This window comes from Vombatus ursinus, unplaced genomic scaffold, assembly GCF_900497805.2.
Source record: "Vombatus ursinus unplaced genomic scaffold, bare-nosed wombat genome assembly UNPS02014847.1, whole genome shotgun sequence".
NCBI lineage: Eukaryota > Metazoa > Chordata > Mammalia > Diprotodontia > Vombatidae > Vombatus > Vombatus ursinus.
The window spans coordinates 4577001-4603961 of NW_020954625.1; the positions used below are offsets into that span (position 1 = coordinate 4577001).

General features: G+C 48.2%; 2 protein-coding genes across 5 annotated transcripts in view; one reads left to right on the forward strand and one right to left on the reverse strand.

Annotated features, from left to right (window-relative positions):
• Positions 1-295: 295 nt before the first annotated feature.
• AIFM2 (apoptosis inducing factor mitochondria associated 2) lies at positions 296-23874 on the forward strand. Of its 4 annotated transcripts, none has more exons than XM_027840620.1 (11): positions 296-378; positions 4791-4935; positions 5387-5575; positions 6165-6280; positions 7016-7135; positions 7770-7901; positions 8421-8513; positions 9460-9568; positions 14840-14992; positions 20801-21001; positions 21280-23874. In XM_027840620.1, the coding sequence occupies exons 3-11, from the start codon at positions 5401-5403 to the stop codon at positions 21432-21434; spliced, it is 1254 nt and encodes a 417-aa protein (XP_027696421.1). In that variant the 5' UTR covers positions 296-378; positions 4791-4935; positions 5387-5400; the 3' UTR covers positions 21435-23874. The 4 variants fall into 4 exon arrangements, with proteins under 4 accessions (XP_027696421.1, XP_027696422.1, XP_027696424.1 ...); XM_027840621.1 differs by having other exon boundaries at positions 5395-5575; XM_027840623.1 differs by lacking the exon at positions 7770-7901.
• Positions 23875-23968: 94 nt separating this feature from the next.
• Positions 23969-26961, reverse strand: part of LOC114026874 (core histone macro-H2A.2) — a 60290-nt gene continuing 57297 nt past the window's right edge. The window contains exons 8-9 of the mRNA XM_027840624.1: positions 26642-26816; positions 23969-24692 (exon numbers count right to left, since the gene is read on the reverse strand). Coding sequence (XP_027696425.1) covers positions 24527-24692; positions 26642-26816 — 341 coding nt within the window. The 3' untranslated portion in view covers positions 23969-24526. The remainder of the gene's footprint in view (positions 24693-26641; positions 26817-26961) is intronic.

Consider the following 26961-nt stretch of genomic DNA (forward strand, 5'->3'; position numbering starts at 1 on the left):
CTGTTTGTACCTCGACCCGTGCGTTAGACTGAGCGTTTGTATGTTCATTCATTCATTCATTCATTCATGCATTCACTCACTCACAGTATCCCCAGCCCTTACCCCCCACCCCGTGCGTGATGGACACATGTCTGCTGCCTGCCTCACTCGTCTGGCCCAGCTCCGTGGTTGCCTAGAGGGTGAGGCGCCTCGGGGACTGCCGCTGAGCTGCGTGCAATGGACAGGGCTCCTCGGCCTCTGGGGTGCTGGCCCCTCCTCCTTCTCCCTCCTCCCTCTCCCCCCTCCCCTCCCGGGTCGAGCTGAGTCACGCCGGGCGCAGAGGAATAAGGGGATCCGGGAGCTGCGGCTGCTGCGGGAGCACGAGCCCGGGAGCTCCAGGTGAGACCCTGGGGGGGCGGAGACTGAGGGGACGTGGGGTGAGGGGGACGCTCCATGGCCCTTTATCCCCTCCCCACCTTCCCCCGTCTCCCGGCTCCGGAAGAGGCTGCTTAGAGCGACTAAAGGAAACGTGGTCACAGGCCCCGGGTTCGATTTCCTACCCCTCCCTGCGAAACCTGGGCAGGCGGCTTAAACTGGTTGTAGAGGCAGGGCTGACCTCCCTTAGGAGGGGGAGTTACCTTCCCGGGGAGTTTTCGTTGTGTGATTCCTTTCTGTAGCTCTCGGGCGAGGAAACTCTCTCCGCTGGCGCAGGGAGGACCCTTCTCCGTTGTATATTTCCGCAAGAGTTGCCTAGGGCCCTGAGAGCGAAGTGGGTCCTGCGGCCAGTGCGGGTCAGAAGCAGGTGCAGGTCTTGAACCCTGGGCTTCTTGGCTCTCACTGTTATGCCCCCGCACCCCCCCCCCCCAATCCCGTGCTTGCAGCCCACAGGCAGTATAGTGGATTGAATTGGTGTCCCGACCGCCTTTCACTCGGAAGTCCATCAAACATTCCGGAGCTAGTGGCTCCATATGCTGCTGATAAACAGAATGCAACCACCTTCCCTTCCGCAAAGGCGCTTCCTGGTGGATTAGTGTGGGGTTCCCAGATAAGGAAGTGCCTCAACCCTTGAGGAAGGTGTGAGCCCTAGCCGCTTGGGGAAGATTAGGAAAGGCTTCCCGGGGAGGAGCTAAAGAGACCTCACATTCGTTAATTCCCTTAATGAACTGTGTGTGCCCGTCAAACTGGACCCCTCACAGACCCACCTTCTCATCCTGCGCCCCCCCGCCCCGGGCCTCCCTACCTCCAGTCCCACCTGCTGCAGTCCTTCCATCCCTGCAGGACTCAGCTTGAGGCACTAAATCTGAAAGGAAGAAGGAGAGCATTCAAGGCAGGGGAAACAGCCTGGGCAAAGGTGCCGAAGTGGGAGATGCAACATCCTGTCCAGGGAACAGCAGGTTGGCCTGTTGGGCCAGCTATGGAGCAACTTGAGTAGGAGTTGTTACAAAAGTACCCTTTGGGCATCTAATCAACTTCCCTCACATTCCTCAAACTCATCCCCTTGCCTCAGTTCCCTTGGTCACCACTCTGGTTCAGCCCCTCATCACCTCTCACCTGGATTACTGCGCTCTAACTGATGTCAGTACCTGGCGCATAGTAATCTAATTGATTGATTTTGCTGTTTTTGGCGATGCAGTCGGGGTTAAGTGACTTGCCCAGGGTCACACAGCTAGTAAGGGTCAAGTGTCTGAGGCCGAATTTGAACTCAGGGTCTTCCTGAATCCAGGACCTGTGGCTCTATCCACTGGGCCATCTAGCTACCCCCAGGATGTCTCTTTTGAGAGATCAGAAATGCATCTTCCACTTCTTTTATAGAAGGGAAACAGTGAAAATAATTCAATTCAGCATTTATGAAATTTCTACTATGTGCTGAGTTGATTAAGAAAGCCAACTGTTAGAAAAAGAATTCTGTAACACTTTCAGTGACTCAGTATGCTTCCCGGGAAAGTAGCCGTGAAATCCAAGAATAAACAGTTTCCAGGGCTGTCCATCATGAGCATCTTGACCGAAGGGAAGGCTGCCTCTGATTAGAACTATCCAGAAGTTCTCTCTTTTTCCCTGTGGAGCACAGATGACACTTTGGTGCCTTATGGTGGTGCAGCCAAAGTCCACGATTCCTGGAATTGCAGACTGGGAGGAAACCTCCCAGACAGCCTCCAGGCCAGTCCCTAGACAGGATTCTTTCCTAGAATATTCCTCCCTGGTGGTTTTCCCAGCCTTGGCTTGAACACCTCCTTAGGCTGCCTTTTCTTGGATCCCAAGGCCCAGGCTCGATGCCCCGGGGACTGGCAGTGACTGTGATGTCACAGAACAGTCACAGAACATTAAAGCTGGGAGGGACTGTAGAAGGTACATAGAAGATACTTTGAGCCCAGAGGCCAGGGTGTTGGATCTGGGAGGGACCTTAGAACATAGAAGGTTAGGGCTACAAGGGAACCCTAGACATAGATCTGAGGGTCCAGGACTTCTTGATCATAGATTTCAAAGGGGTCTGTGAATTTGTTTAAAAAAAATTTGATAATTGTATTTGGATATAATTGGTTTTCTTTGTAATCCTCTGGGTTTTATTTTATGCTTTTAAAGGGAGGGAGCCACAGTGTTCACAAAACTGCCAGAAGAGGTCCATGGAAAAAAAGGGAGGGGGTAGGAAGGTCTGTTCTTCTGATTCTCTTATTTTACAGAGGGGGCAACTGAGAGAAAGTGACTCATACACAGTCACACAGCTGGTCAGTGCTGTGGTTGATTTTAAGCCCATTGATCTGCCATAGAATGCTGTCTTTAATCCGGTTAATCTCTGTTCACTCACCTGGCCCCCTCCCATTAGGAGGTAAATTCTTTGAGGTCAGGGCTGTTTTGTTTCTGTCTTTGTTTTTTTTTTTTCTGTCTTTGCACTGTACCAGGCACATGGTGAATGCTTAATTAACCTTTAGCTGTTTGATTGGCAATGAAGCTCTGATTCGTTGGCGGAGGGAAGAGAGGCTGGATTGGAGGGATCAGCCAGCATTTATTAATTGCCTCCTGTGTTTCAGGAGCAGTGCTAGGTGTTGGTGGTACAAAGACAATTAAGAGGCATTTATTAAGCACCAAGTGTGTGCCAGGTGCTGTGCTAGACTTTGGGGGATGGATGTACAAAGATCAAAACCATCCCTACTTCCCGTCAGCAAGGGCATAGATGAGTTGGGGTGAGGATCCAGAGGTGTGTCTGTGCCAGCCTGGGAGCACCTGGAGTCACCGGGAGGAAATGACCCGTGGGCAATGTGCTTTTCCCTTTGGCCCGTGATCCCGCTGCTGGGCACACCCCCAAAAGGAAGGCAGAGGCAGAAGGAAAGGGCCATCTCCAAACATTCCTAAGAGGCGAAGGGCGGGAACCACAGGTGCCCCTTTACCTGGGAATGTCCGAGCAAACTGTGGTGACAGCGTTCCGTGCCATGATCGATCACAGATTCAGAGCCGGGAGGTACTTGGAGGCAGTCTTATCTAATCTCCACATTCTACAGATGAGGAAACTGAGGCCTCTAGAATGTACTCACTTTAATGTGCTCTGTCGGTAGGTTTTTCTTTACTTGGCTGGACTCATCATGGGTGGAGTAAAATGATGCTATTAAAAAATCTCAAGACATCAGTAAAAACTTGGAAAATGGCAGTCCATTGAGGGCCCGTTTCAGGAAGATGATTCCTGTCTCCCCCAGGGGCTGCTAGCTTTTGCCCTGTAGTTGGGCTCAGCCTGGCAACGGAGGGATGGGGAAATCCATTCCGTATGGCATGAGAAAATGTATCTGTTGAAACACTGGGTGTAGAAATAGGAGCAAAAGCCGTTTTCAGGCCATAACTGAGGCAGGATTGTGGTGTGCTCTGTCTAATCCAGCCCCCGTGCCTTTGATGGAGCAGGGGAGCTGAGAGCCAGAGAAAGGAGGACTTGTTTAAGTCTGCCCAGCTAGACTCCGGCTTGTGGGCTTCCCTCTGACTCCACAATTTCCTGGAGGAGCTGAGATTTGAACCATTAACTGCCTGTAACGTTTTAGAGGGAAACACGGAGAAAAAAAGGTGGGGGTGGGGGGAGTGTGGCCCCAATTATACACACTTTACCTGTGTTATATTAGATTTATGTTATGTTATATATGAGCTCCCCGAGGGCAAGAACTTTTTGTCTTTCTTTATACTCCAGGGCTTAGCACAGTGCCTGGCACGCACATACAGTAGGCACTTAATAAATGCTTGTTGATTGATTGAATAACCAAGCGACTGTTTGTAGACCTTGTTTTGGACTCTACCCATTGCTGGTTTTCAGGTTGGTAGAATGAGATGCCTTTTCTCAGGCATCTCTGCCACTCCCAGTTTTCTGTGCAGTAATTTCCCAATTCTTTTTGTGACCCTTTGCCGTCTTATACTGGGTCTCCATAGATTTTGCCCCAAACCTTATGAGTTTTCCAAGAAACAAAAACTTCTCATCTCAGTCGGTCATCGTGGCCTGTGACTGTAGGTCCTGGCCTCTACAGGCCTCAGTTTCTTCATCTGTTAGTAAGTAGAACCTTCTACCTTTGTAGTCCTGGTCAGTGAGAATTGAGGCGTAGGGTTCAGGACATTGGCTGTACTATCCCTCCTAACGCAGGAAAGGGAAGTCAGATGTTTGCATTCAACTGGAGAAGCGTCGGTTGAGCCTTGGCAGGTGGATTTTTCACACTGAGAGGCCCCAAGACTAGCAAAATTTCAGGTCCAGACCGAGAAAAATGCAAGGCTCTGTGTTAGAGCTGGGAATGCAGAAACAAAAATGAAACAGTCCCTGCCATTGAGGAGCTGACTTTTCTTCTCTACAGATGGGGCAGTCGAGGAAGCGGACCCTTCTAGGACCTGGCTTGTCCAGGGTCGCATAGGGAGTCACTGACCAAACCAGGAGGCCAACTCCACCCTTGTGGCTTTGTGGCCATTGGGCCTTCCCCTGCTGAGGACTCAGAAAGCTTGGTAATGCCCCGTGCACAAAGCACACTCAATTAAGTTTGACTTTCATTTCCTTTTTTGAAATTATACTTAAAAAATAAATATTTAATAATAATAATAAATAATAATAAAATATAATTGATAGCTTTTTAATATAGCTGTCATTTCCTAATCACTCCTCTTATTTCCTCTCCCCCACCAAGAGGAACCTCCCTTGTAACAAAGAAATAGAATTAAGTAAAACACATCAACACGCTGGCAGTCTATCGGTGTATACTATATTCCACACCTGTAGTCCACCACCTCTCCGCCTGGTTGTCAGCACCCTGAAGTTGGGGTTTTGCCTTTCCAACTTGTTCGGTTAGGCAGCACTGCCCCCTCCCCAGCCCCATCTCATCCTGTGGGGCCCAGTTGACTGGAGCCTGACGTGCGGACCAGCTTGATTGGCTCATCTCTGAATCTTCTGCCTTTGGAGGTGTCCAGGCCAGGATGGGATCTCAGATCTCCGTGGATGCTTCCGTGCATGTGGTCGTTGTTGGAGGCGGCTTCGGTGGGATTGCGGCTGCCAGCCAGCTCCAGTCCTGGGGTGTCCCCTTCACGCTGGTGGACATGAGAGACTCTTTCCATCACAACGTGGCAGCCCTCCGGGCCTCTGTCCAGAGTGGTAATTTCTTCTTTTTTGGGGGGAGGCATGTATCTAGATGGTGGCTGAGTTGCAGCTAGAACCCAGACCTCCTATTTCGGGCTTAGGGCTCCCTCTACTTTTTTTGAGTCTGTCTGAAGCTTTTGGATTGTAAGGGCAATTGTAAGGGAGAGTGAGGGGGAGGAGGGGTAAAGGGGCAGGGCAGAGGGGGAAGGGACAAAGGAAATAAAAGTCCCCGATTTTGCCTCCTGCAGTATTTTGTCCAGAGCTGTCCTGGCTTAAGTGCTTTAAAAAATGCCCATACTCAAGGAAAGAGGATGTTTTCCATGTTGTGCAAAGGGCATGGGACACTCCCTAGCTGTGTGACCCTGGGTCAGTCACAGCCTTTCTGTTTCCTCATCTGTGAGATGGAGGTAATGATGGTTTCCTTCTTTAGCTCACAGGCTGTTGGGAGGAAAGCCCTTTGTCTACCCTCTGGGACCGGAGGCTGGAAGAGGCTTTGGTTAAGGCTCACTCCAGGGTGGGCTTGGCTCACCTTCTCTTCAGTCCTATTCTGGGTCCTTTGGGGACAGCCCTAGTGCCCCTGCCTCACCAAATGTTTGTACCCCAGGATTCGCCAAGAAGACGTTCATTTCATTTGCAAAGACCTTTGGGGACAGTTTCCGGCAAGACTTGGTGGTGGGCCTGGACCTGGAAAAGCAGAATGTCCTGCTCCAGGGGGGTGAGGTAGGTGTGGCCTGGGGGGACACGAGAGGTCTGATCTGTGGAAGCTTGGCCCCAAAGGGCAGACTTGGGCTGGACATCTCCACTTATCCTCCCGTGGTCCCAAAGGGCAGATGAAGGTTGGATATCCCCCCTGATCCTCCCGTGGCAGGTGGGGTTTCCTACCTTTTTAGCCATCCAGGTTACCCTGGTCTGGATAGGCTAGTTCCTCTTAAGCTGTTGTTAATGGAGCATTTCCTGAATGAGGGTGAGTTTCTGGCATTCTGAGGAGGATGTAGAAGTGTGAGATGGGATCTTGCCTTCATGGAGCTTCCAGTCCAATGAGAATGAATTTGAATCCAATCCATTAATGCATCCTAACCTTTTCTGAAGCTCTTTCCCCACTCCACTTGCTATATCCCTCACCCCTTGGCTTCTCTTCCCTGGGAGTGACAGAGACTTACCTAAAGTGAGTGGCAGGACCCTTCCCAGATATAAGGGTGGGAAGAAATTCACGTTCTAAGACCTGAGTTCAAATCTGGCCTCTGACACTTACTAGCTGGCAGGTCACTTAGCCTCTATTTGCCTCAGTTTCCTCAGCTGTAAAAAGGGGATAGGACCTAGGGTAGGTATGAGGATCAAATGAAATAATTCATTAATGTGCTCAGCACATAGTAGGTGCTGTGTAACGCTTACTCCTCTACTGTCCCCCTCATCATTCTAAGTGGATTCTGTCTTTTTCTTCCATCCCTCTTGCAGGCCCTTTCCTACTCTCATCTCATCCTGGCTACGGGCAGCACTGGGCCCTTCCCGGGGAAGTTTAACCAGATTTCAAACCTGCAGTCGGCCATCGAGGCCTACGAAGTGATGGTGAAGCAGGTGAGATGGGTGGGTCCCTGGGCCCTGCTGAAGGTGGGAATGAGGGGCCTGGCTGGGAACAATGCTGGAGGGGAGCCTGGGAGGAGCTGGGATGTTTGGCCTAGAGGGAAGAAGAGGGTTAGGATTCCCATCTTCAAGTATCCAAGGGCCTGGCATTGGGAAGAGGGAGCAGACATTCTGCTTGGCCAAAACTAGGCAGCTGGAGATTGCAATGAGGCCTACTCTGGCTCAGTCTAAGCAAAAAACTCGCTAACACTCAGAGCCATAGGAGGGAAGGGTGGGTCTGCCCTCCCTGGCGGCCTTCCAGTGACTGGCCCTGGCATTTGAGGCTCGCCTCGTCTGGTCACCTCCCTGACCTTGTGCTGCTCCTTGTATATGTATATTGAGTATCCCCTTCAGTCCGCCCCACACCCCCTTCTTGTTCTTCTTACTCTCCATCTGTTGGAGATGATTTAGAGGGAATTCTTAAGTACACTCTGCTTAGATTAGATTAGATGGTCTTTGAGGTCCCTTACGCCTCTGACGTTCTGAGAGTCTGTGAGCTGCAGGCGGTGGAGGTGGGGATGGTGTATCTTCTCCCCCCTTCCCCCTTCCTCTGTTTTATTTTTTTTTCTTGTTAAAAACTTTAAAACAGACTCCCCAGCGCCCTAGCGGAAGCCTCCCTGAACAAATCTATACAGTCAAGCAGAACAAATCAGCTCATTGTCCGTGTCTGAAAATGTATGCCTCATTCTGCCCCCGTCGTCCACCACCTCTCTGCTGGCAGGCACGTTTGGTCGCCCTGGAGGTCACCATTGGACGCTGTGTGGATGGGATTTCTGAAGCCTTTCCAAGTTCTCCTTTACGTTTGTTTCAGTCAGCCAGAGCTTACCTTCCATAGCCAGTCCTTGTTTCTAAAATAAAGCGTTTTGAAGATGTGCCAAGAACCATCTTCCTTTTGGTAATTAACTCCCGAGAGAGCTGAGTGTGACTTCATGAGCCCTGGGTTCTAATCCTGGTATTTGAAGGAAGCTGTAGATGATGAGGGAAGGCACTCCTGGCGTGTGGGACAGCCAGAGCAAAGATGTGGAGATGGGAGATGAGGAACTGTCAGAAGGGCTATCTGGAATGTAGAGAACCTGAATGGGAGTGATTAAGTCTCCAGTCTGCAGCCCCATTGTAAAGGGCTTTGAATACATCATTAACTTAATTACGCAGATTGTATTAATGATTATTGTTATGTTTTATTCATAGCTGCAGGGGATGAGTCTCTGTGTAATTTTTCTTTCTTTCTTTTTCTGATCAGGTCCAGAACTCCCAGCATATTGTGGTGGTGGGAGGAGGCTCAGCAGGTGTGGAGATGGCCGCGGAACTTAAAACTGATTATCCTGAGAAAGAGGTACCCGTGGTCCCTGGGCCTGGGGCGGGCAGGCGGGCAGGCAGGCATGTTCTCCCGGGCATTTTGAGTTTGCCAGAAGGAAGGCATGAGGGCACTGGGGCTGGGGTGGGGCATGGGGAGGAGGTGCTGTTGGGAAGAACATTGGCGGAAGGTGGGGCCTCCTAGGTCTGTGATGCTGTGGCAGGGGCTGGGCCGTGGGAATGCCGGCCTGGCCAGAGACGGGGGCCGTGTGCTGGCCTGGGCACAACAAAGTTTGGGGTCGAGAGAAATCTGGCTCAGCGCTGGCCTGCTCGACTCTGATGCCTTCTGGTCCCTCCTCATTTTTTTTTTAGGGGGGTGACCCTATCCCTAACATCCCTTCCCTTTAAAAAAAAAAAAAGGAAATCAAAAGCCTTGTAACAAATCCTCACATTGTCCGAGTCGTACAATGCACCTCTCCTTCTGCATCTGGAGGCCTTCCTCGCTCTGCTGCTTTATCATTGGCCTCTGGTCCTTGCTGGGATGGCGCTGCTACCATAGAGGTCTTCCTGGTTCTGCCCGCCTTCCTCTGCATCAGTTCACGTGCATCTTGCCAGTTTCTCTGAAACGGCCCCTTATGGCATTTCCTAAGGCCCAGGGTTATTATCCCGCGGCATTGTGGTTCAGCCCGTTCCTCGATGAATGGTCATGCCCTTAGCTTTGTTATTACAGAATACCGTACATAATTTTGACCGTGTGGGTGCTTTTCTTCTTTTGCTCTCGTTAGGGTAGAGGGTGTAGGTGTTAGCAGAGTGCCTGGCACGCAGTAGGTGCTTAATAGATGTCAATTCGTTGATATTGATTGGGATGGTCTTTCTTCCTCTGTACAGGAGGAGGCTTGGAGCAGGTGGCACCTGGTGGCGCCCTGTGCCCCGGGGCAGCCTGGGGGCCTCTTGACTGAGGGCCCTTTGTTGATTCTTGTCTGCAGGTCACTCTCATTCATTCCAAAGTCCCGCTGGCTGACCCAGAGCTCCTTCCTTGTGTTCGGCAGGAAGTGAAAGAGATTCTCCTCCAGAAAGGGGTGGAACTTCTGCTGAGTAGGTAGCCTCCATTCTCCTGTGCCCGAGGACCTCCAGCCCATCCCCCACCAACCTCTGCCCCTTTCTTCCCGGTTCCCTGGGGTGTTTTCCTGTTTCCAGGCCTGTGAGGATGTTTCCCATCCCTGGAGTCGCCTGGGCAGTCTTGACTTGTGGGCAAGTCAGCTTGTCAAAATCATCAACTGATCCTCCCTTTCCATTTTCAAAAATGGGCCAAGTAGAGGCTGGGTAATCCTGTGTTGGGGATGGGGGATGTTTTAGAAGCCACGGAGGCCCAAGCTCGTCTCCCCTTTGTGAGTACTCACAGCAGGGTCTCCCACATTGTCAGACTCATCCTGCACACATCTGTCTCCTGGCCTCTGCCTCCAGGTAGGCTGTGATGGGTGTCTTGTGTTTTTTTTTTCTTCTGCATTTTTATCATTAATAAATCCCACCCCACTTTGGACTTAGAAATTCCCCCTTGGTGGGAGATTCTCTGGGTTCACATCTTGGTTTCTGACACTAACTTGTGGGACCTTGAACAAATTCCTTAAACTTCCTGGACCCCAGACTCTTCCTCATAAAATGAGGGACTGCATCTAAAGGTCATGGAGGTGCCTTCTCACTCCACGTCGATGATGTCACTTATATCTGGGCGGTGAGCTCCTCCTCTCTCCCTCTCAGACTCTGGGGCCAGCCCAGTATTGGAAACCTGGTGTCCTGCCATACTTGCAGAAGTGAGGTTTTGGCCAATTGAGAGTTACTCCTTAGCAATGTGATAGCCTTTTGGACAGTTTCAAGATTCCTAGGACCGTAGATTTGGAACTGGAAGAGACGTCTGTGCCATTCAGGCCAGCCTCCTCATTTTTACAGATGAGGAAACTGAGGTGTCCAAGGAAGTGAAATGACTTTTTCAAGGTTGCACAGGTAGGAACAGAGGTGAAATTTGAACCCAGGTCCTCAGATTCTAAAGCCAGTGTGCTTTTCCCCAGATCATATTGTTCATAGAAAGAATATAGTACTTTTTAGCTTTCCTCTAAACCTGGAGTTTTTAACATTTTTTGTCATGGACCTCCCTTCCCCCTTGACTGTTGAGTGAAACCTGTGGGCTCTTTCTCAGAATAATATTTTAATTAAATGCATAAAATTAAATACATCGGATTATAAAGGAAATCTATTATATTGAAATGCAATTATCAAAAAAATTTTTTGAAAAAAGTTCAGGACCCCCAAGTTAAGACCCTCTGCTCTAAACGTCCACTCTCATCCAGTGAATATATTGTTGTTATTCAGTCGTTTTTCAGTCATGTCCAACTCTTCATGACCCCATTTGGGGTTTTCTTGGCAGAGATATTGCCATTTCCTTCTCCAGCTCATTTTACAGATGAGAAGACTAAACCAACAAAGTCAAGTGACTTGCCCAGGGTCACACAGCTAGTACGGGTCTGAGGCTCAATTGGAACTCAGGTCTTCCTGACTCCAAGCCCAGTGCTCTATCCACTATGCCATCTAGCTGCCCTTGTGAATGCGTCCTGCCTATCAATAGATGGGTTCTAACCCTGTCAGTCGATCAGCAGGGCATATTCACTGGATGAGAGCAGATGGCCTCGTCCATCTGCTTCTCACTGGCCCATCCACCTCCCCGAGGCTTGAGATCTTAATCCTGTCCCTGTACTAAAATCCCACGTGTGCCCAGGAGACCCTTGCTTTATTCCCACCAGCTTCCTTCTCCAGGAAAGGTTGGGTGAGGAAGCATCTGGAATCCTTTCCAACTTGGAGAGTCCAGGATTCCTTTTTTTTTTATTATTTAAAAAATTTTTTTTTATTTTTAGACAATTGGGGTTAAGTGACTTGCCCAGGGTCACACTGCTAGTAAGTGTTGAGTGTCTGAGGCTGGATTTGAACTCAGGTTCTCCTGACTCCAAGGCCAAAGTTCTATTCACTGTACCACCTAGCTGCCCCTACCTTGATGTAGTCTTCAAAACACTGTGCTGTGTAGATGCTATTACTATTATCATTATGACTCATATTAGCTATTACGGTTATTTTTATTATTCTTGCCCTATGAGTAATTCCAACCAGAGAGGACAAGCAGTCTGCCTGCTGGTGTCCCCCATTTACGTGGAGGGGATTGTGGGGCACTCCTTGCCTTGTTGAGATTGCACAGCTCGCTTCGTATGTGTGGTTGCCGGCCGGAGATTCCTGGCTGGGTCACCTTTGCCAGAGCGTCTCATAAATCTTAGGCCAGGGCTCACAAAGGAACTTTATGGAACTTTCAACCAACTGCATCCCTCGGCCAGGCATCCCAGGCATGTTGTTATCTTGGGCAAGGGATTACAGGAAGAGGGGAGCCTCGGGGCAGTGGAGAGGAGCCCGCCGGCTATGCTGGTTGGGGTTCTTGGAAGAAGACCCGTGGGTTTCAGCTCCCTGTGTGTGTGTGTCCTGGCCTCCTAAAGAGCTGGCGCCATCCTGGGCCTTGCTCAGAGAGGCAGTGCCCTGAATTGGGGGGGATGGGCTTGCCGTCCTCTGCGCCAGTCAGATGCCCCCGCCCCCAGGTGCTGCTCAGTTCACATTTTGGGGAGCGGTCACGTCCCCCAGACGGCAGCCAGGAAGGCAAGGGCACTGGAAACGTGCCACCGGGGGATTGTTGTGAGAGCAGTCAGCCCTTCGGTCAGATTTAGCTGGAAGAGGCCTTAGGAAACAGCCTGCCATTTGTCATATGTCATATCATATCATATCATATCATATCATATCATATCATATCATATCATTTCATATATTATCATATATCATCATATATCACTTCAGCATTTGGTAAGCATTTGACATAGGATATCCCATTTGATCCTCACAACGACCCTGGGGGTAGGTGCTGTTATTATCCTCATTTTATGGGTGAGGAAACTGAGGCAGGGGTTAAGTGACTTGTCCAAGGTCCCATAGCTAGTAAGTGTCTGGATTTGAACTCGGGTTTTCCTGGCTCCAAGTCCAGCTGTCTATTAGTGGCTCAAGTTAAGGGATTTGTTGAAGGCTCTTTCACCTTAGGAAAAGAACAGAGTCCTAGTGGCTGGACACAGGTAAGACGGAGCCAGCAGGGCCAGACAGGGTGACCCCGAAGGGGGGCAAGGAGACCCCCAGGGTTTCATGCAAAGATATCTCATGAAATTCCCTGTGTTGCAGATACCTGATTTTAAGGAGGATGAGGACTGAGATGAGGCTCCTGGGGTCTGGATTAGTGAAGACCGACCCCCCTTCCGTGAGACTGGAGGGAAAGAGGAGAGGCTGGACCAGGGTCAGGTGGGAGCCAGGTGGGAAGGTGGGAGCCAGGTGGGAGTAAGGCTGCCATTGCTGATGGGGAGGATGAGGCTAAGGAGGGGCTGGGGGCCTGGGCTCCAGATCAGCTTCTGGGCTGTTTGCTTAAAAAAGAAGCCATTCAGTTCAGTGAAACATTATGCCAGGCCCTGTGCTGGGAGTACAAATGTAAAGAGATATATGTGTGTGTGTGTGTGTGTGTGTGTGTGTGTGTGAGAATATACATATACACAGAAATGTAAATGTATGTGTGTGTCTATATACATACATACATACATATATATATACACACACACACACATATATACATATACACATACTTTTTTTTTTTTTGGAGGCAATCAGGGTTAAGTGATTTGCCCAGAGTCACACAGCTAGTAAGTATCAAGTGTCTGAGGCTGGATTTTGAACTCAGGTCCTGGTGACTCCAGGGCTGGTGCTCTATCCACCAAGCCACCGAGCTGCCCCTTGGGGTATAAATATAAAAATGAAGTAGTCCCTGCCCTCAAGGAGCTTACACTGCAGTAGAGGAGGAGAGTCAAGGTGAGCAGATGATATATACAAAGTAGTGGGGAAATAATTTCCCCTTGCCACTGAGGACAGAATCGGTTAAGGAGGTTAAGAATCGGTTTCCTGTTGGAGGTGCCACTTGAACATAGCACTGAAGGAAGCTAGGAATTCTCAGAGTTGGAGGGAGAAGGGAATGCTTGGGGGATAGCCGGGGCAAAGGCTTGGAGGTGGGAGATGGGATGGTGTGTGGCGGGGAAAAGGCATGGGCTGGTCAGCCTGGAAGATGAGCTCAGAGTCAGGCTGTGACCTCTCTTCCCAGCATGAGCTGTCTTCGTGCGTCTGTCACAGGCTGCTATGCAGGAGGAGGGTGAGCTCTGGGCTGCTTGGCCCCGGAGAGCAGAACTAGGAGCTATGGGTGGAAGGTGCACAAGATGCATTTCAGCTCGAGGGGGCTGTGAACGCTCTCCAACGAGCTTCATGGAGTGAGTGGTGAGCTCATCACCACTGGTCTCCGCACGGACCTAGATGATCACTTGATGGTGATGGCGACTTGGGACGCTTGATGGTGATGGCGACTTGGGAATGGTATCAGACGTTGGCACGGGGACCTCTGACCTGTCCTTCAGCTGAGGAGCTAGGGTTGTGGGATGGACGCAGCAGCCTGGGCCCTTCTGGCCCCACCTCCAGATCTCCCCATGGCCTTTCCTCCTGTCCTGGAGTTGATGCAGCAGTGTCCCCTTTAAAGAAGCACAGGGCCAGAGCTAGGGATTATGTGCATTCTGACTTGTCCATGACTCCTCCCTCCCTCCCTCCCTCCCTCACCCCTTCCTTCCTTCCTTCTTTCTCCCCTTCCTTCCCTTCTTTCCTTTCTTCCTCCCTCCCTCCTTTTCTCCCCCTTCTTCCTTCCTTCTTTCCCTACCTCCCTCTCCTTCCACCCTTCCTTCTTTCTTCTTCCTGCCTCCCTTCTTCCTTCTTTCCTTCATTTCCTCTTCCTTCCTTCCTTTTCTCTTCCTTCTTTCTTTCCTTTCTTCTTTCTCTCCCTCCTTCCCTCCCTCCTTTCTTCTTTCCTTCATTTCCTCTTTCTTTCTTCCTTCCTTCTCTCTTGCTTCCTTCTTTCCTTCTTTCCTTCCTTCTTTCCCTTCCTCCCTCCCTCCTTTCTTCCTTCCTGAAGCAGCTGCCTTCTGTGATAAATACCAGCTAAGCTGGTCAGGGGCTGACTGGCTGACTGGCTGACTTGGCCGCTGAGGCATCATGGTCCAGTGGCTTGAGCAGTGACCGGAGTCAGAGGACTCAGGTTCAAATCCTACGCAGTAGTGATGTTTAGTATCTGTGTGACCTTAGGCAAGTCCTTTAACCACTCTGGGCCTCAGTTTTCCTCATCTGTAGAATGGGGAGGAGAAAACAAGACAGCTCCCTTCCAGCTCTAGCTTTTTGGTGCCCTGTTAACAGCTTTTCTGTCTCTGGCGCCAGGTGAGCGAGTTAGCAACCTGGAGGAGCTGCCTCTCAACGAGTGTCGTGACAGCATCCAGGTGAAGACGGACAAGGGGACTCAGCTGGCGGCCAACCTGGTGATTCTCTGCAATGGGATTAAGATCAACTCCTCCGCCTACAGCAGCGCCCTGGGTAAGTGCAGGCCCCGGAGCTGGGGGGCCAGACCACCATCTTGTACCGTCACTGGAGGACCTTAGGCCCCCCCCCCGTCCCTCAGACACTTACTGGCTGTGGGACCCTAAGCACGTCACTTGGCTTCGGCGTGCCTCAGTTTCCCCATCTGTCTAATGGAGACACGAGTGACGCCTACGTCCCTGGGTTGTCGTGAGGATCAAAAGAGATAATATTTGTGAACCTTAAAGCGCTCTGTAAATGCTGGCTAGCGGCATCATCCTCGCCCATCTGAGTTGTGTTCACAGTATGGAACTGACAAAGTATTTGAATTTGCAGCTTCCAGAATTAGAATTATAGAAAACATGGCAATTGGTTCCAACTCAATGGAGATAGGCGATGAGAATTCTAATAACGCGACTGCAGGTCGTTCTTCTCATTAATTGGGACCCCGCTCTGAGTAGATCAGGGGTCCTTAATCTGGGGGCTGTGACCTTGTTTGTTTGTTTTATATTTTAATGACTGTTTTTCAATGGCCTCCTTTGTAATCCTATGTAGTTTATTATTTTCTTTATTTTAAAAGTTAGCTTTGTAAGGGGTCCATCGGCATCACCAGCCTATAACAGGCAAGGTCAAGGACCCCTGAATGGGTCTGGATGGCCGCTGGGTCCCTCGCAAGCGCCCACATTCTGTGATTCTGAGTTTAATTCTTGGACATCTGTGCTAAGAGAGCCGGCCTCCTGGTGGAAGGTGAGGGGAAATGGTTTGGAGAGGATGAAATAATGCCGGCTTCCCTGGGCTTTGCTGGCTTCCATGGCTCTGCTCCGTGGTCTCTGTCTCTGTTCACTCTGGCCCCTCTCTCCTAGTAACTGATCAGTGTATTCTGATCTTATAATCTGTAGCTGATTGCCAAGAAACAATGCACAGGCAGCAGGCAACCCCGCCACTGACTGTGCGGCCCTGGGTGAGTCCCTTCTCTGGGTCTCAGTTTCTCTTTCTGTTAAATGAAGGCTCTGATGAAGTGGCCAGGTGTTCTTAAGGACCAGATCAATTCCTGTGATAATTAGAGAGAAGTTTGGCTGAGACCCAAGGAGGAACGTGGCATCCGAGGCTTGCCGGGGATTCCAGACTTTAATTTTTCTGTGGTTTAGGGCATTCCTGATGGTTGCCGTAGGAGAAGGGAGGCTCAGAAGGGGCCCAGGTTTAGTAGTGGGGTACAGAGGGCAGAGTTAGAACTCCCAGAGAATTCCAGATTTGGAGCGGATCTAGTTTGCAGATTTTTCAGGGTACTTTTAGGATGATGAGATTTAGATTTAGGAGGAATTCTTAGAAATCACCACTTCGTGGAATCTGAGAATATCAAGGTCAAAGGGATCTCAGAAGGCATCTAGTCCAACACATCCATGAACAAGAATTGCCAACAAATGGTCATCTACTCACTGCTGAAAGACCTCCAGGGATGGGGAGCTCATTACCTCCCAAGTCAGCCCATTCTTTGGCGCAGTTCTCGTGCTTTCCTCCCTTTTCTTTTGGAGATCCCACACTCACACTGAGGGCAGCTAGGTGGCGCAGTGGATAGAACAACAGGCCTGGAGTCAGACAGACCTGAGTTCAAATCCAGCCTCAGACACTAACTAGCTGTGTGACCCTGGGCAAGTCACTTCACCCTGGTTGCCTCAGTTTCCTCATCTGTAAAATGAACTGGAGAAATGGCAAACCATTCCAGCATCTTTGCCACGAGAACCCCAAATGGGTCAGGAAGAGTCAGATATGACTGAAGTGACTGGAAAACAACATGCTCACACCAGAAGGCAGGGGCCACTCCTGGGTCCAGTCCCAGTACCGATGCAGTCTGTTGAGCCTGGGGGCTCACCATTGTGAGGACACTGAATCAGCTGACCCCACAACCCCAGGCTCCAGTGATCTGCCAGCCCCACCCTCGCTGATAGCAGGGATGGAAGGCATGTGCCCCCACACGGGGCACTTTGTGTCTCTTTTCCTTTGGGGTGGGTGGTAATGTGATTTCATCAGTGTGGGGAGTTCCTGGAGAAGAACTGCCTGAGAAAAATGGTGGTTTTCCTGCAACTCAACAGACATGGAGAGGTTTGATGACTTGCCCAGGGTCACCAAGCTGGTATTTCTCAGAGGCAGGATTTGAACCTGGGTCTTCTTTGCTCTAATTCTTTGACTCTTGTCAGCATCCTGTGAATCCCCTACAGAGCATTCCTCCCAAATGCAGGGGCCTTCCCCTAGTTTGGTGGTGGTTACCTTTAGTTCAGGTGCTGCGTCCCATGTCCAGGAGTTGTCCTTCATCTAGCTGATTTCCTTCTCTGGTCACGGTTCCCTCGGATGTCTTCCATGCTGCTTTTGCTACGTGATTTGTCTTCTCTATCTGTATTGTCACTGCTGATGTGTTCACGTGTGCCTTTTCACACTGTCCATTGCCCTTTGGGTGACCTGTCATTTAGAGGTTGTAGTGTCCCTTGATTCACAGCCATGACCTTCACTGGGAGCATATTGTGGTTAAGAAGATGGGATTTTGTTTCAGGGAGAAGCTTGGGATTATCCAAAGTAATGGCCAGTTTCCCAAATGGCAAGTCATCCCTTTCTCTTTTTCCTTTTGAATGAGTGAAGTTTACTCAAGGTACCTGTACTTCTGAACCAGCTCCATAGACTTTCCATCTAACTAAATCATAGTCTGCAAATAGGCATTTTTCATCCACTTGCTTTTTCCTGTGTGGATAGTCAAGATGAACTCTGAGTTGTTAAGGATCTCATTTAGAAGACTATAGCATCCTGGGGCATGATGCAGTCAGCAGAACTACACATCTAGAGGACTTTTCCATCTGTCTTCCATTTCTTTGCAGCACTGGCTGTGTCCCCTGTGAGGCTGGCAAACACCCGTGTCTCCCTGTTTGATACCTTGCTTGATAGTAATCATCAGAGGATCGCCAAACCAAGTTACCTTTTTTTATTGCATCTATCAAGGATTCTTGTATGGCCTTAAAATATACAGAGGAGGAGACTTGAACACTGTTTTGTACTGTGAGAGCAAATGCTTAGTTTTTTCTTTTTTTATTAATTTTTGGCAAATGAAGATCTACTTTTTCTCTGTCACTTCCCTTCCTCCACCTCCAGGTGAGAAATTAAAAAAAAAAAAAGATGAAACCCCTCTTATAGGCATTATAGTCAAGCAGAAAAAATGCCCTCGTTGACCATGTCCCCCAAAATTGCGCTCTGAGTCTACCAGCTCTCTATTTCAAGGGGAAAGGCAGCATATTTCATCATGATTCCTCTGCAGTTGGGGTTGGTTATTGTGTTGATCAGAGTTCCCAGGTCTTTTGATTGTTTGTCTTTATGACTATATAAATTGTCCTCCCGGTTCTGCTCACTTCACTCTGCATCAGTTCATGCAAGTCTTCCCAGGTTTCTCGGAAACCATCCCCTTCATCATTTTTTAGTTTTCTGTCACATTCGTATGCCGTAACTCATTCAGTACCCAACTGATAAGCACTCCTTCAATTTCCCCTTCTTTGCCACCACAAAAAAGAGCCGCCATAAATATTTTTATACATATGGGACCTTTTTCTCTTTCTTTCCTCTCCTTAGGGCATACACCCAGTGGTGGTATCACTGGGGCAAAGAGTAAGCACAGTTTTAATAGCTGAAATGCTATTTCATGCTATTTTTAGTTAGCAAACAATAAGCAAAGTGAGATTGTGTATATGTTCTACCTTTTGAGTCAATTACATGACCGTGAAAACGTGCTCTGTTGTGGCATGGTGTTTGTGGGAGCTGGCCTGTTCCATTATTCTCATGTTATGGTCAAGGACACCCTTGATATGAAGAATTTGTAGGGATTAGAAAGTAAGCATATAGATGGGTAGTTATTGATATCTGCTTGTACATTTTGGGAGGTATTAATAATGTTAGTTATTTTCCCAAGTTTTTTGGTATCTTTCATGCATTTTTTCAGATATGTTGAGAATCGATCCCTTAGCACCCTAAAAATTGTGTTACCTCCAGTCTCTGCATGCATGGTCTACTCTAGCTGCCCCATCCTTGTTTCTTCTGCTGGCTTTTACTTCCACGTGGTACAATGGGGACTCCTGTCTTAAAGTCCAAGAGTCATGGTTTCATTAATGAGAAGGAGAATTTATAGAAACTGGTGTCTCTTTTCTGTTTTTGACTGTGGTCCTTGTTTCTGTTCCCCCATTACCTACTCCTGGGATCGTCTGGCTTGGCGGGGTCTCATTCCATGCTTGACTGCTCATAATCTCCCACTGTTCTCTGCTCTGAGAGTTTCTAAGATGGGTTTACGTACTAAATTGGAATTGTCTTTGGCTGCTATTAACTCTCTGTGTGATTTCCCTTGGAATTATTTTTCAGTTCAACTTCCTTTGGAAATGGTGATAATCTGGGTTGGTCTGTTCCTTTATCTGTTTCCCATTTTGTGCGTGTGTGTGTGTGTGTGTATGATGTTTAAAAAGGTCAAGATGGAATTATTTTAATTGCACATCATTTTTGGGCTCATAGGGTCGTCTGTATTTATTGCTATATTCTAAGTAACCTTAGAAGCCATTTAGTGCAACCTTCTTATACATGAAATTGGCTCAGAGATTGTAACTTGCCCAAGGTCACAAGGTGACCTTGAACTCAGGGTCTACAACCCCAAAGTTGCTGTTTTTATTTTTTTCTCCTGTGCCATACTGCCCCCCTTTTCATATTTATTCTTCCATTTGACTGGGATGGTCTTTGTGCTAACAAGTCAGTAATCAGACAACAGAAACAGTGGATCTGGAAATGATCTGTGTGTTCGTAACGAGTCAAAATTTCGTTTTTCCTGCTTCTTTTCTAAGAAAGTGCTGATATTGTAGGCATTAGGTCCTGGGGTGCCTGAGAACCTTTAGGCTCTTTTGTTTGATTGCGAGTCATATTTTCTGACATTTTTCACTCCTTTAAACTTCATTTTTGTAACAACATTTTTAGGATATTAAAATATATCTCAATTTAATTTGGAGAGTCTTATTGAGTTCTGGACGCTTGTACAACCTACGATGGCATTTTTGGCTGCCACGTCATATTGTTGACTCATGTTGAGCATGTACGTCACTAAAACCCTTCCCTCGAGAAGCTTACAATCTACTGGTGGAAACTGAGGCCACAAAGAGAGAGAAAATCACTTTCCTAAGGTCGCACAGGTCAGTGATTAGCAGAGCTGGCATTTGAACCCAAGGCTCATCTTCCCTCACTCCCCTGTACTCTGTTTATTTTTAAGTAGTTGTTTACCTTCTTCTAAGGCATTGCATATGTTTTTTAAAAACTTTCCAACAAGATGCTCAAAAAGAAATAGGGAAATCGAACAATGGAGCTGTCATATAATGATGATGATTATAATCCCCAATAGTACCAGCTTACATTTCTGTAGTACTTTTTTCCCAACAGTCCTGTGGCAGGGCAGGGCAGATGTCATCACCCCACTTTGTGGACCAGGGAACTGAAGCCCCAGAGAGATGAAGAGATTTGTCCAGGGCTGCACACCTCACTTCCCTTTATTCCATGTAAATACCCACCAGTCAGAATTAAGTGTTTTTGCAAAATCGATGCTTTTCCATGAGCCACATTTTCCACATGAGAATCGGTGTCATTTTCCAGATGTTGGCACAAGGGCTTTAGCCAAAAACCAAGACCATGTGAAAGAGGTTTCTCTAAGGATGAACTTTTTGGTAATGACTTTGCCAGCTTTGAATGCCCATCCTCCTCTTACCCTAATGACTAGTTTAAGGAGTAGTTAAGATTCAAAGTAATGATGTTTATTTTGTTCCACAGGTGATCAAATGGCTGATAATGGCGCCTTAATGGTTAATGATCACCTCCAGGTGCAGGGATTTAGTAATATCTATGCCATTGGGGACTGTGCTAATGTGAAGGAACCCAAGATGGCGTACCATGCTGGACTACATGCCAATGTTGTTGTGACCAACATTGTCAACAGTTTGAAGCAGAAGCCACTCAAGACCTACAAGCCAGGTAAAGGGGGGCTCTAGGCAAGAGCCCGAGACTGCCTTTTTTAGACAGTTTGGTTAGACATGACTCGATTATAAAGGTGATTAAACAAACCGAAATTGCTTATGGTTCTCTCCATCCTTGGCAGTTTTTAAAAAAATGAAATAGGCAGCCATTTGCTTGAGCTGATTACTTTTCCCAGAGGCAGGGGGCTGGATAAGATAATGGCTTGAGGCTGCTAGGAGTCAGAGCCTGTGAATGTTAAACACAACCAATTCCTCTTCCTTGTCGACCTGTTCTAGGTGCACTGACGTTTCTGCTGTCTATGGGAAGAAATGATGGTGTGGGCCAGATTAGCGGCTTCTACGTCGGACGGCTCGTGGTCAGGTTTGCCAAGAGCCGGGACCTGTTTGTCTCCACAAGCTGGAAAACGATGAGGCAGACGGCACCCTCATAGAGAGTAAGGGGAAAGAAGAAAAGGTAAAGAAACCAATTAATCAGTGGATTGAAAAAAAAAGGAAGATAAAAAAGATGGACAGAAAACATCAGATGGACTGAGATAGCAGAAGGAAGCAATTCCTCTCTAGGCTCATGATTGTTTTGATGTATCGACAGGATTGCTTGTTAGATTTCTGGCATCTCCTGAAGGTGCTGTCTAGCACACGAGAGGAAGCATTAGAAAAATATTTCCTAAAAGGGTCATTTTTAGGTTGGACAAAGTCATTCACTTGCTTGGTCTCAGGTGAGGGTATCCAGTCACCCGTGGCTAGCCGATCCCTTGGGAAGTGGGCATCCTGAACCATCTGACTAGGGATAGAAAAGCAGACAAGTCTCAAGGCATGCCCCGGGCCTTCTGTTATTGCGGTAGCAAAGGGGGAGAGAATGTACTCTAGGTTTCCTGCGAAGAGGTACAGGTGAAATTCCAAGGCATGTCCTCTGACTCTGACTTTTATCACTTTGCCTCCCGTTAGTGGGAAATGAGTGAAAGAGTGGGAGTAGATGGGTGGGTTCAGCCCCTCTCCCCTTCTAAAGGCAGACAGCGTGCTAGTCTGGGTATCCCTGGGGGAGATGAGGCTCATCTGCTGGACAGACTTCAGGTGAATGAACATGGTGTTCATTGTTTAGCAGCCAGACTTAAGTTGTCCTTAACTTTCAATTAGTGCTAGACAAGCCATAAACTTATTGAAATGATGAAACTTTTCACGTCTCTACTTTTAGCTCCTCTCTCTGTAATATCAGATAAATTTTAGGAGGGCAAAATGTCTTAAGGTCAAATTACCAGCTAGATTAATCCATCAAGAAAGGATGCTCTCTTCCCAGCCTCTTAACTTTCAGATAATTAGGAAAACGGAACAGTAGTAGTATACCCTTTGCTACATTACTGTACTACTGCTAGTACTTAAGACTTCCAAAGATCTGTGATTTTATCGATGTGAGTATTTTTTCCCCACACTGATCCCAACCCTTCCCCATGTCTGCCTTAGAATAATTTGGCGAGTTACTTTGGTCATAAAATGCTCCCCCTGGTGGCCAGCTTTTTGGTTGAAATGCCATCTCACTTCTTCGCTCAGGTGGGTCCTGGGACCCGTGTTCATCACCAGCTCCTCAAACTCAAAAGTATTTCCCTTTTTGTAGGACCTTCCAGAGCTTGAATTCTGTTGGGGTAACTGCCTGAGACTCCATGGTCAATTCCACATCTTAAAGAGACATGGGAGGAGGAGTGTAAGGGAGGCATGTTTAATATTAGAGAAGCACAGGTCTGCTGATCCCCTCAACAAAACGGTTCTTGACATATTAAATACTTACCTGCCTCTGGATGGAGGGTCTTTGACCATCCTGGTGTGGCTAAGGGTCAGCTTGATGAAATGAGCCAGCAGTGAAGGTTTGTTGCAAATCCTGTGCTCACGTCCCCCCAGTAGTTAGCTTTGGTTTCCTGGCTAACACTGGGACATCATAAGCCAGAATTCTAAGCCAATGTGAGGAGTGGAAAGAGCACTGGATTTGGAGTGAGGAGACTTGGGATCAAACATGGACTCCTGTCTTCCCGGCTCTAAATCTCATGTTACTCATGCGCTTGGGTTATTTTCCTTTAGCAGACCCACCATCAACTTACTTTAAGGCGCTGTTATTGACCTGTGTTTTCAGGTGTGGTTTTCTATCCCTCACTTGTCTTTCAGAATCCTTTCTGTCAAGGCTAGATGGGAAGAGAATTAGGCCACTGATATTAACTTATAATTGGCTCAAATTCAAAGGAAACTTCTTAGTTTAGACTTCTTTTGGTTGCTTCTCCTTTGCCGAAGGCATGGAGTGCCGACCTAGTCAAATTAACTTGCTTGGGCCGGTAACTTCTCAGTAATTGCCCTAACCATTGCACTACCCTGTGGAGGTTCAGAACCATTCTTAGAGGAGGACCTGCTTCTTCTCCCCTAATTTCCAGACCTGTAATGTGACTCTTTCCCTACGAGAATAGCTGCTCACTTGAGGAGGCAGCCCACGATAGTAACAGGCTCTACCTGAGATCCGTAGGCCCACGGAATCTTAGAGCTGAAAGGGACCTTAGTTGGCATCTGGTTCAACCTTCTCATTTTATAGATGGGGAGATTGAGACTCAGAAGTGAAATGACTTGTCCAAGCTGGCAGAGAAGAAAGCCGTGGGTCCCCCCCCTTTTTTAACCATATCCCACTCCATAGAAGGTATAAAAAGTAGGGTGGGGAGCTTTGCTGTACCAATAGGCTTGGGAGGTGGGAGCCTAACTCTGGGTCTGGGCTGGCATTGGTCCTACACCATCGAGGGAGCAGGCTGTGTCCTTATCTTATTCCAGGCATATGTCAACACAATGAAATGACTTTAATTTTGGGAAATAAAAAATCTGTTGCGATAGAATTGAGTATCATAAGAAGGACTCTGGATATCTTTTTGCTTTTTTTTCTTTTTTCCTTAAAAAACAAACAAGCCTGAAGAGAAACATCATCAGAAGTTACAGAGATTATTAGGGGGAGAAAACATATTTGAGAAAAGCACCAAGTGAAAAATGTCTTTCAGATTTTTCTCTCCGACATGGAATGTAGACAACAGACAAAACCAAAGTCATTTGTCATGCCCTCCCCTCTTGAAAAAAGAAAGAGGAACAGAAGATTTTTTTTTTTTTTTTAAGAATTTTGAAAGTTTTTTTTTTTTGCCTGTAAAAGTCAATGCTACAAATCTAAAACGAGGTCTGTCCTTGGAAAATAAGTTCTAAAATGACAAGAAGAGACACGTGTAGCAATCCCGGGGAAGGCCCAGGATAATGTGGGACGGAGGATAGTTAAGGTGAATAGAAAATGGGGGATGGGCACTTCTCATGAGGACTGGAGTTAGTGACAGCTCGAACCGCTCCCCCCTCTCCGTGTTGGGGAGTGCTCATTCTCCAGGAAACGGGGCTGCCTCCATCTCCCACCCTCTCCCTTCCTCATTTTTTTTTTTAAATCAATGCCCAACTCTCATTCCAAGCTGAATCCTCTTCAGATCCCTGTAGAGGGAGAATACAAAGAGGGTCCGGCTGTGGGGGATTACTTGACGTCCAGCTTGGCCATTTCCTGCACGTAGACGCCAATGCTCTCGCTGTCAAAGAGCAGGAAGTAGACATTCTTCAGGGATGAGGAGCTGGAATCATCGAAATGGGCTGAGATGGCCTTGAGGGTCACCTGGGCCGCAGTCTGTTTGGGAAAGCAGTTTCTGTACAGAGAAGAGGGAGGAAACACAATCAGTCAGATGCTGCTGGGCTTATGGATGTAGGGGTGTGTATGAGTGTGTGGGGTGGGGTGGGGGAGGAATGTCCGAAAGCACATTGCTGGAATTCCTAGTAACTCTGATAACTCATTGCCAGAAGCTTGCCTATGAGGCAATGATGCTTTTGCCTGTAACGCCCGATGATGGAGCATTTTAAAATGCCGCTCTCTGCAAGCAAGGGTAAGTTGTGTCAGCAGCCTTCCCCTCCCTGGGCCTCAGTTTCCTCTTCTGTAAAATGAGGGCACCAGCCTAGATGGCTTCTAAGACTCTTTGCAGCTGAAGAGCTAAGGATCTTATGATTCCATAGGGCAAAAGAGACATTGGAAGCATTACTACTAAAAGCTTAAGATTAACAAAGTGCTTCACTCACAACCACCCTATAATGAAGGTTGTCCAAGTACTATAATAATAATGTTGTTATTATTATTATCGTTATTACTTTGCATTTGAGGAAATGGACAACTGTAAAGGCAGAGTGACTCGCTCAGTCACCCAGTGGGTAACTTGTGGAGCCAGGACTCCAAACCAGGCGTCTTTCATTTAATTTTATCTTCAGTTCTAAATTCTCTCCCTGCCCCCCTCCCCCTCCCCCACCCATTGAGAAAGCAAAAAAAATAAAATCTATAAAGACATCAAAACCGCTTTCCATGTTAGCCGCGTCCTCTTTATTCTCAGCCTGAAACGTACAGGGGCCGTGTTGTAGAACTGTCTTTCCTGATCTTCGAGTCCCCTTTGCCAGTGAAATCCTAGGTCTGATCCCTAAACCTAGCCTTGAGAAGCAGTGATAGGCCAGCTATCTTCTGATGATCCTCATGGCCCAGCAGCTCCAGTCTCATGCATAAAATAGGCCCCAACCGGAGTTCTGTGGAGCTCCCATTTCCATACTGCTTTGCCCAAGACAGTCCTGGGAGGTGTGTGGTGTGTGGTATATTCCCCCCATTTTATAGAGGAGGAAACTGAAGCTCAGAGAAGTCAATGCAGCCTTTAAGGGGTGGAGCTAGGATTCAAACCCAGACCTCTGCTCCCTTTCGGGTCCACCCAGCTGCCTTTTCCAAGCTACAAAAGCAAATATGGCTTTTTGTCAACTAGCATGCTGCTTTCTGTAAGGTTTAATGAGGACACTGAGGCAGGACCCTGGGGGGTTTTCCTTGCAAACCTCCGCTCTGTCTGGGGCCCTGAACCAGAGGGCTTCTAAATGGACAATTCTCTCTACTCTTCAGAGCAGGGGCCTTCTTGTTAGAGAAGGGAGGGCCTTTCTAAACACTGAGGTCATTTTCTTGTAAATTGCTCAGGCCTTGGTAACCTGGAAAATAAATTAAGGACATTTCTGGAGTAGATGGGTAGAGTCAAAGTCTGTCTCTGAATGGGGTGGCTTCTTGGTCTGAGACTAATGATCCTTCCTGTGTGTCCACACCTCTGCTTAGGCGCCTCCTTTTTATCTCTGTCTCTGATGCTATCTCTGGTTCTCTGTCTCTGGGGATATTCCGGCATATTCTGACCACTATGGGCAGTTGCTGCTTGGAGCTTTGACCCGATAGATGGTCAGTCGGTATTAGCTTGATATTACTTCTATTTGGTGGAACCTTCTCTTTCTTCATCTCTAAATGACATTGTACCCAGCTCTTCCAATGTGGGCGGTCAATGTCAGAATTTCGGGATCACGAGCCCCGGTGCCTCATGGGGATTCCGGGGCTGTGAGCCTGTACGTCTTCAGAGCTGACCCAGCATGGTTTCTACCTTGCTGTTGGCCCCTGCTCTTAATAATGATGACGTGTTTTCTCCGTGATGCTTATAAATGTGCTAAGAATCACCGGGTGCATCTGACACCTAATTCTCATAGGACCAGGGGACGAATGAGTAAGTCAGGGGGATCTCTGCTGGTGCCTGCATCTCACCTGCCGCTGGGGAAGGGTGGGAAAGCCACGGACTTGAGCTTTTTGTCTTCTGCGGCCGACAAACAGTTCTTAATGGTCTCTTCAAGCTGCTCTTCACATTTGTCCGAGCCCCACTGAGGGATGTGACAGTGGATGACAAATTTGGCCGCCAGGCCGCTGGACTGGCTGACGATGGCTAATGCACACAAGGGGAGTGAGAAAGGGGTCCTGGTTACTGCCCGGATCTTCATCCCAAACCTTGGGGAGTTACTGAAATGAACCATACCATCGTGGGGAAGAGGCGAGACACTGGAGTTGCCAGTCAGTAGACCTAGGATTTC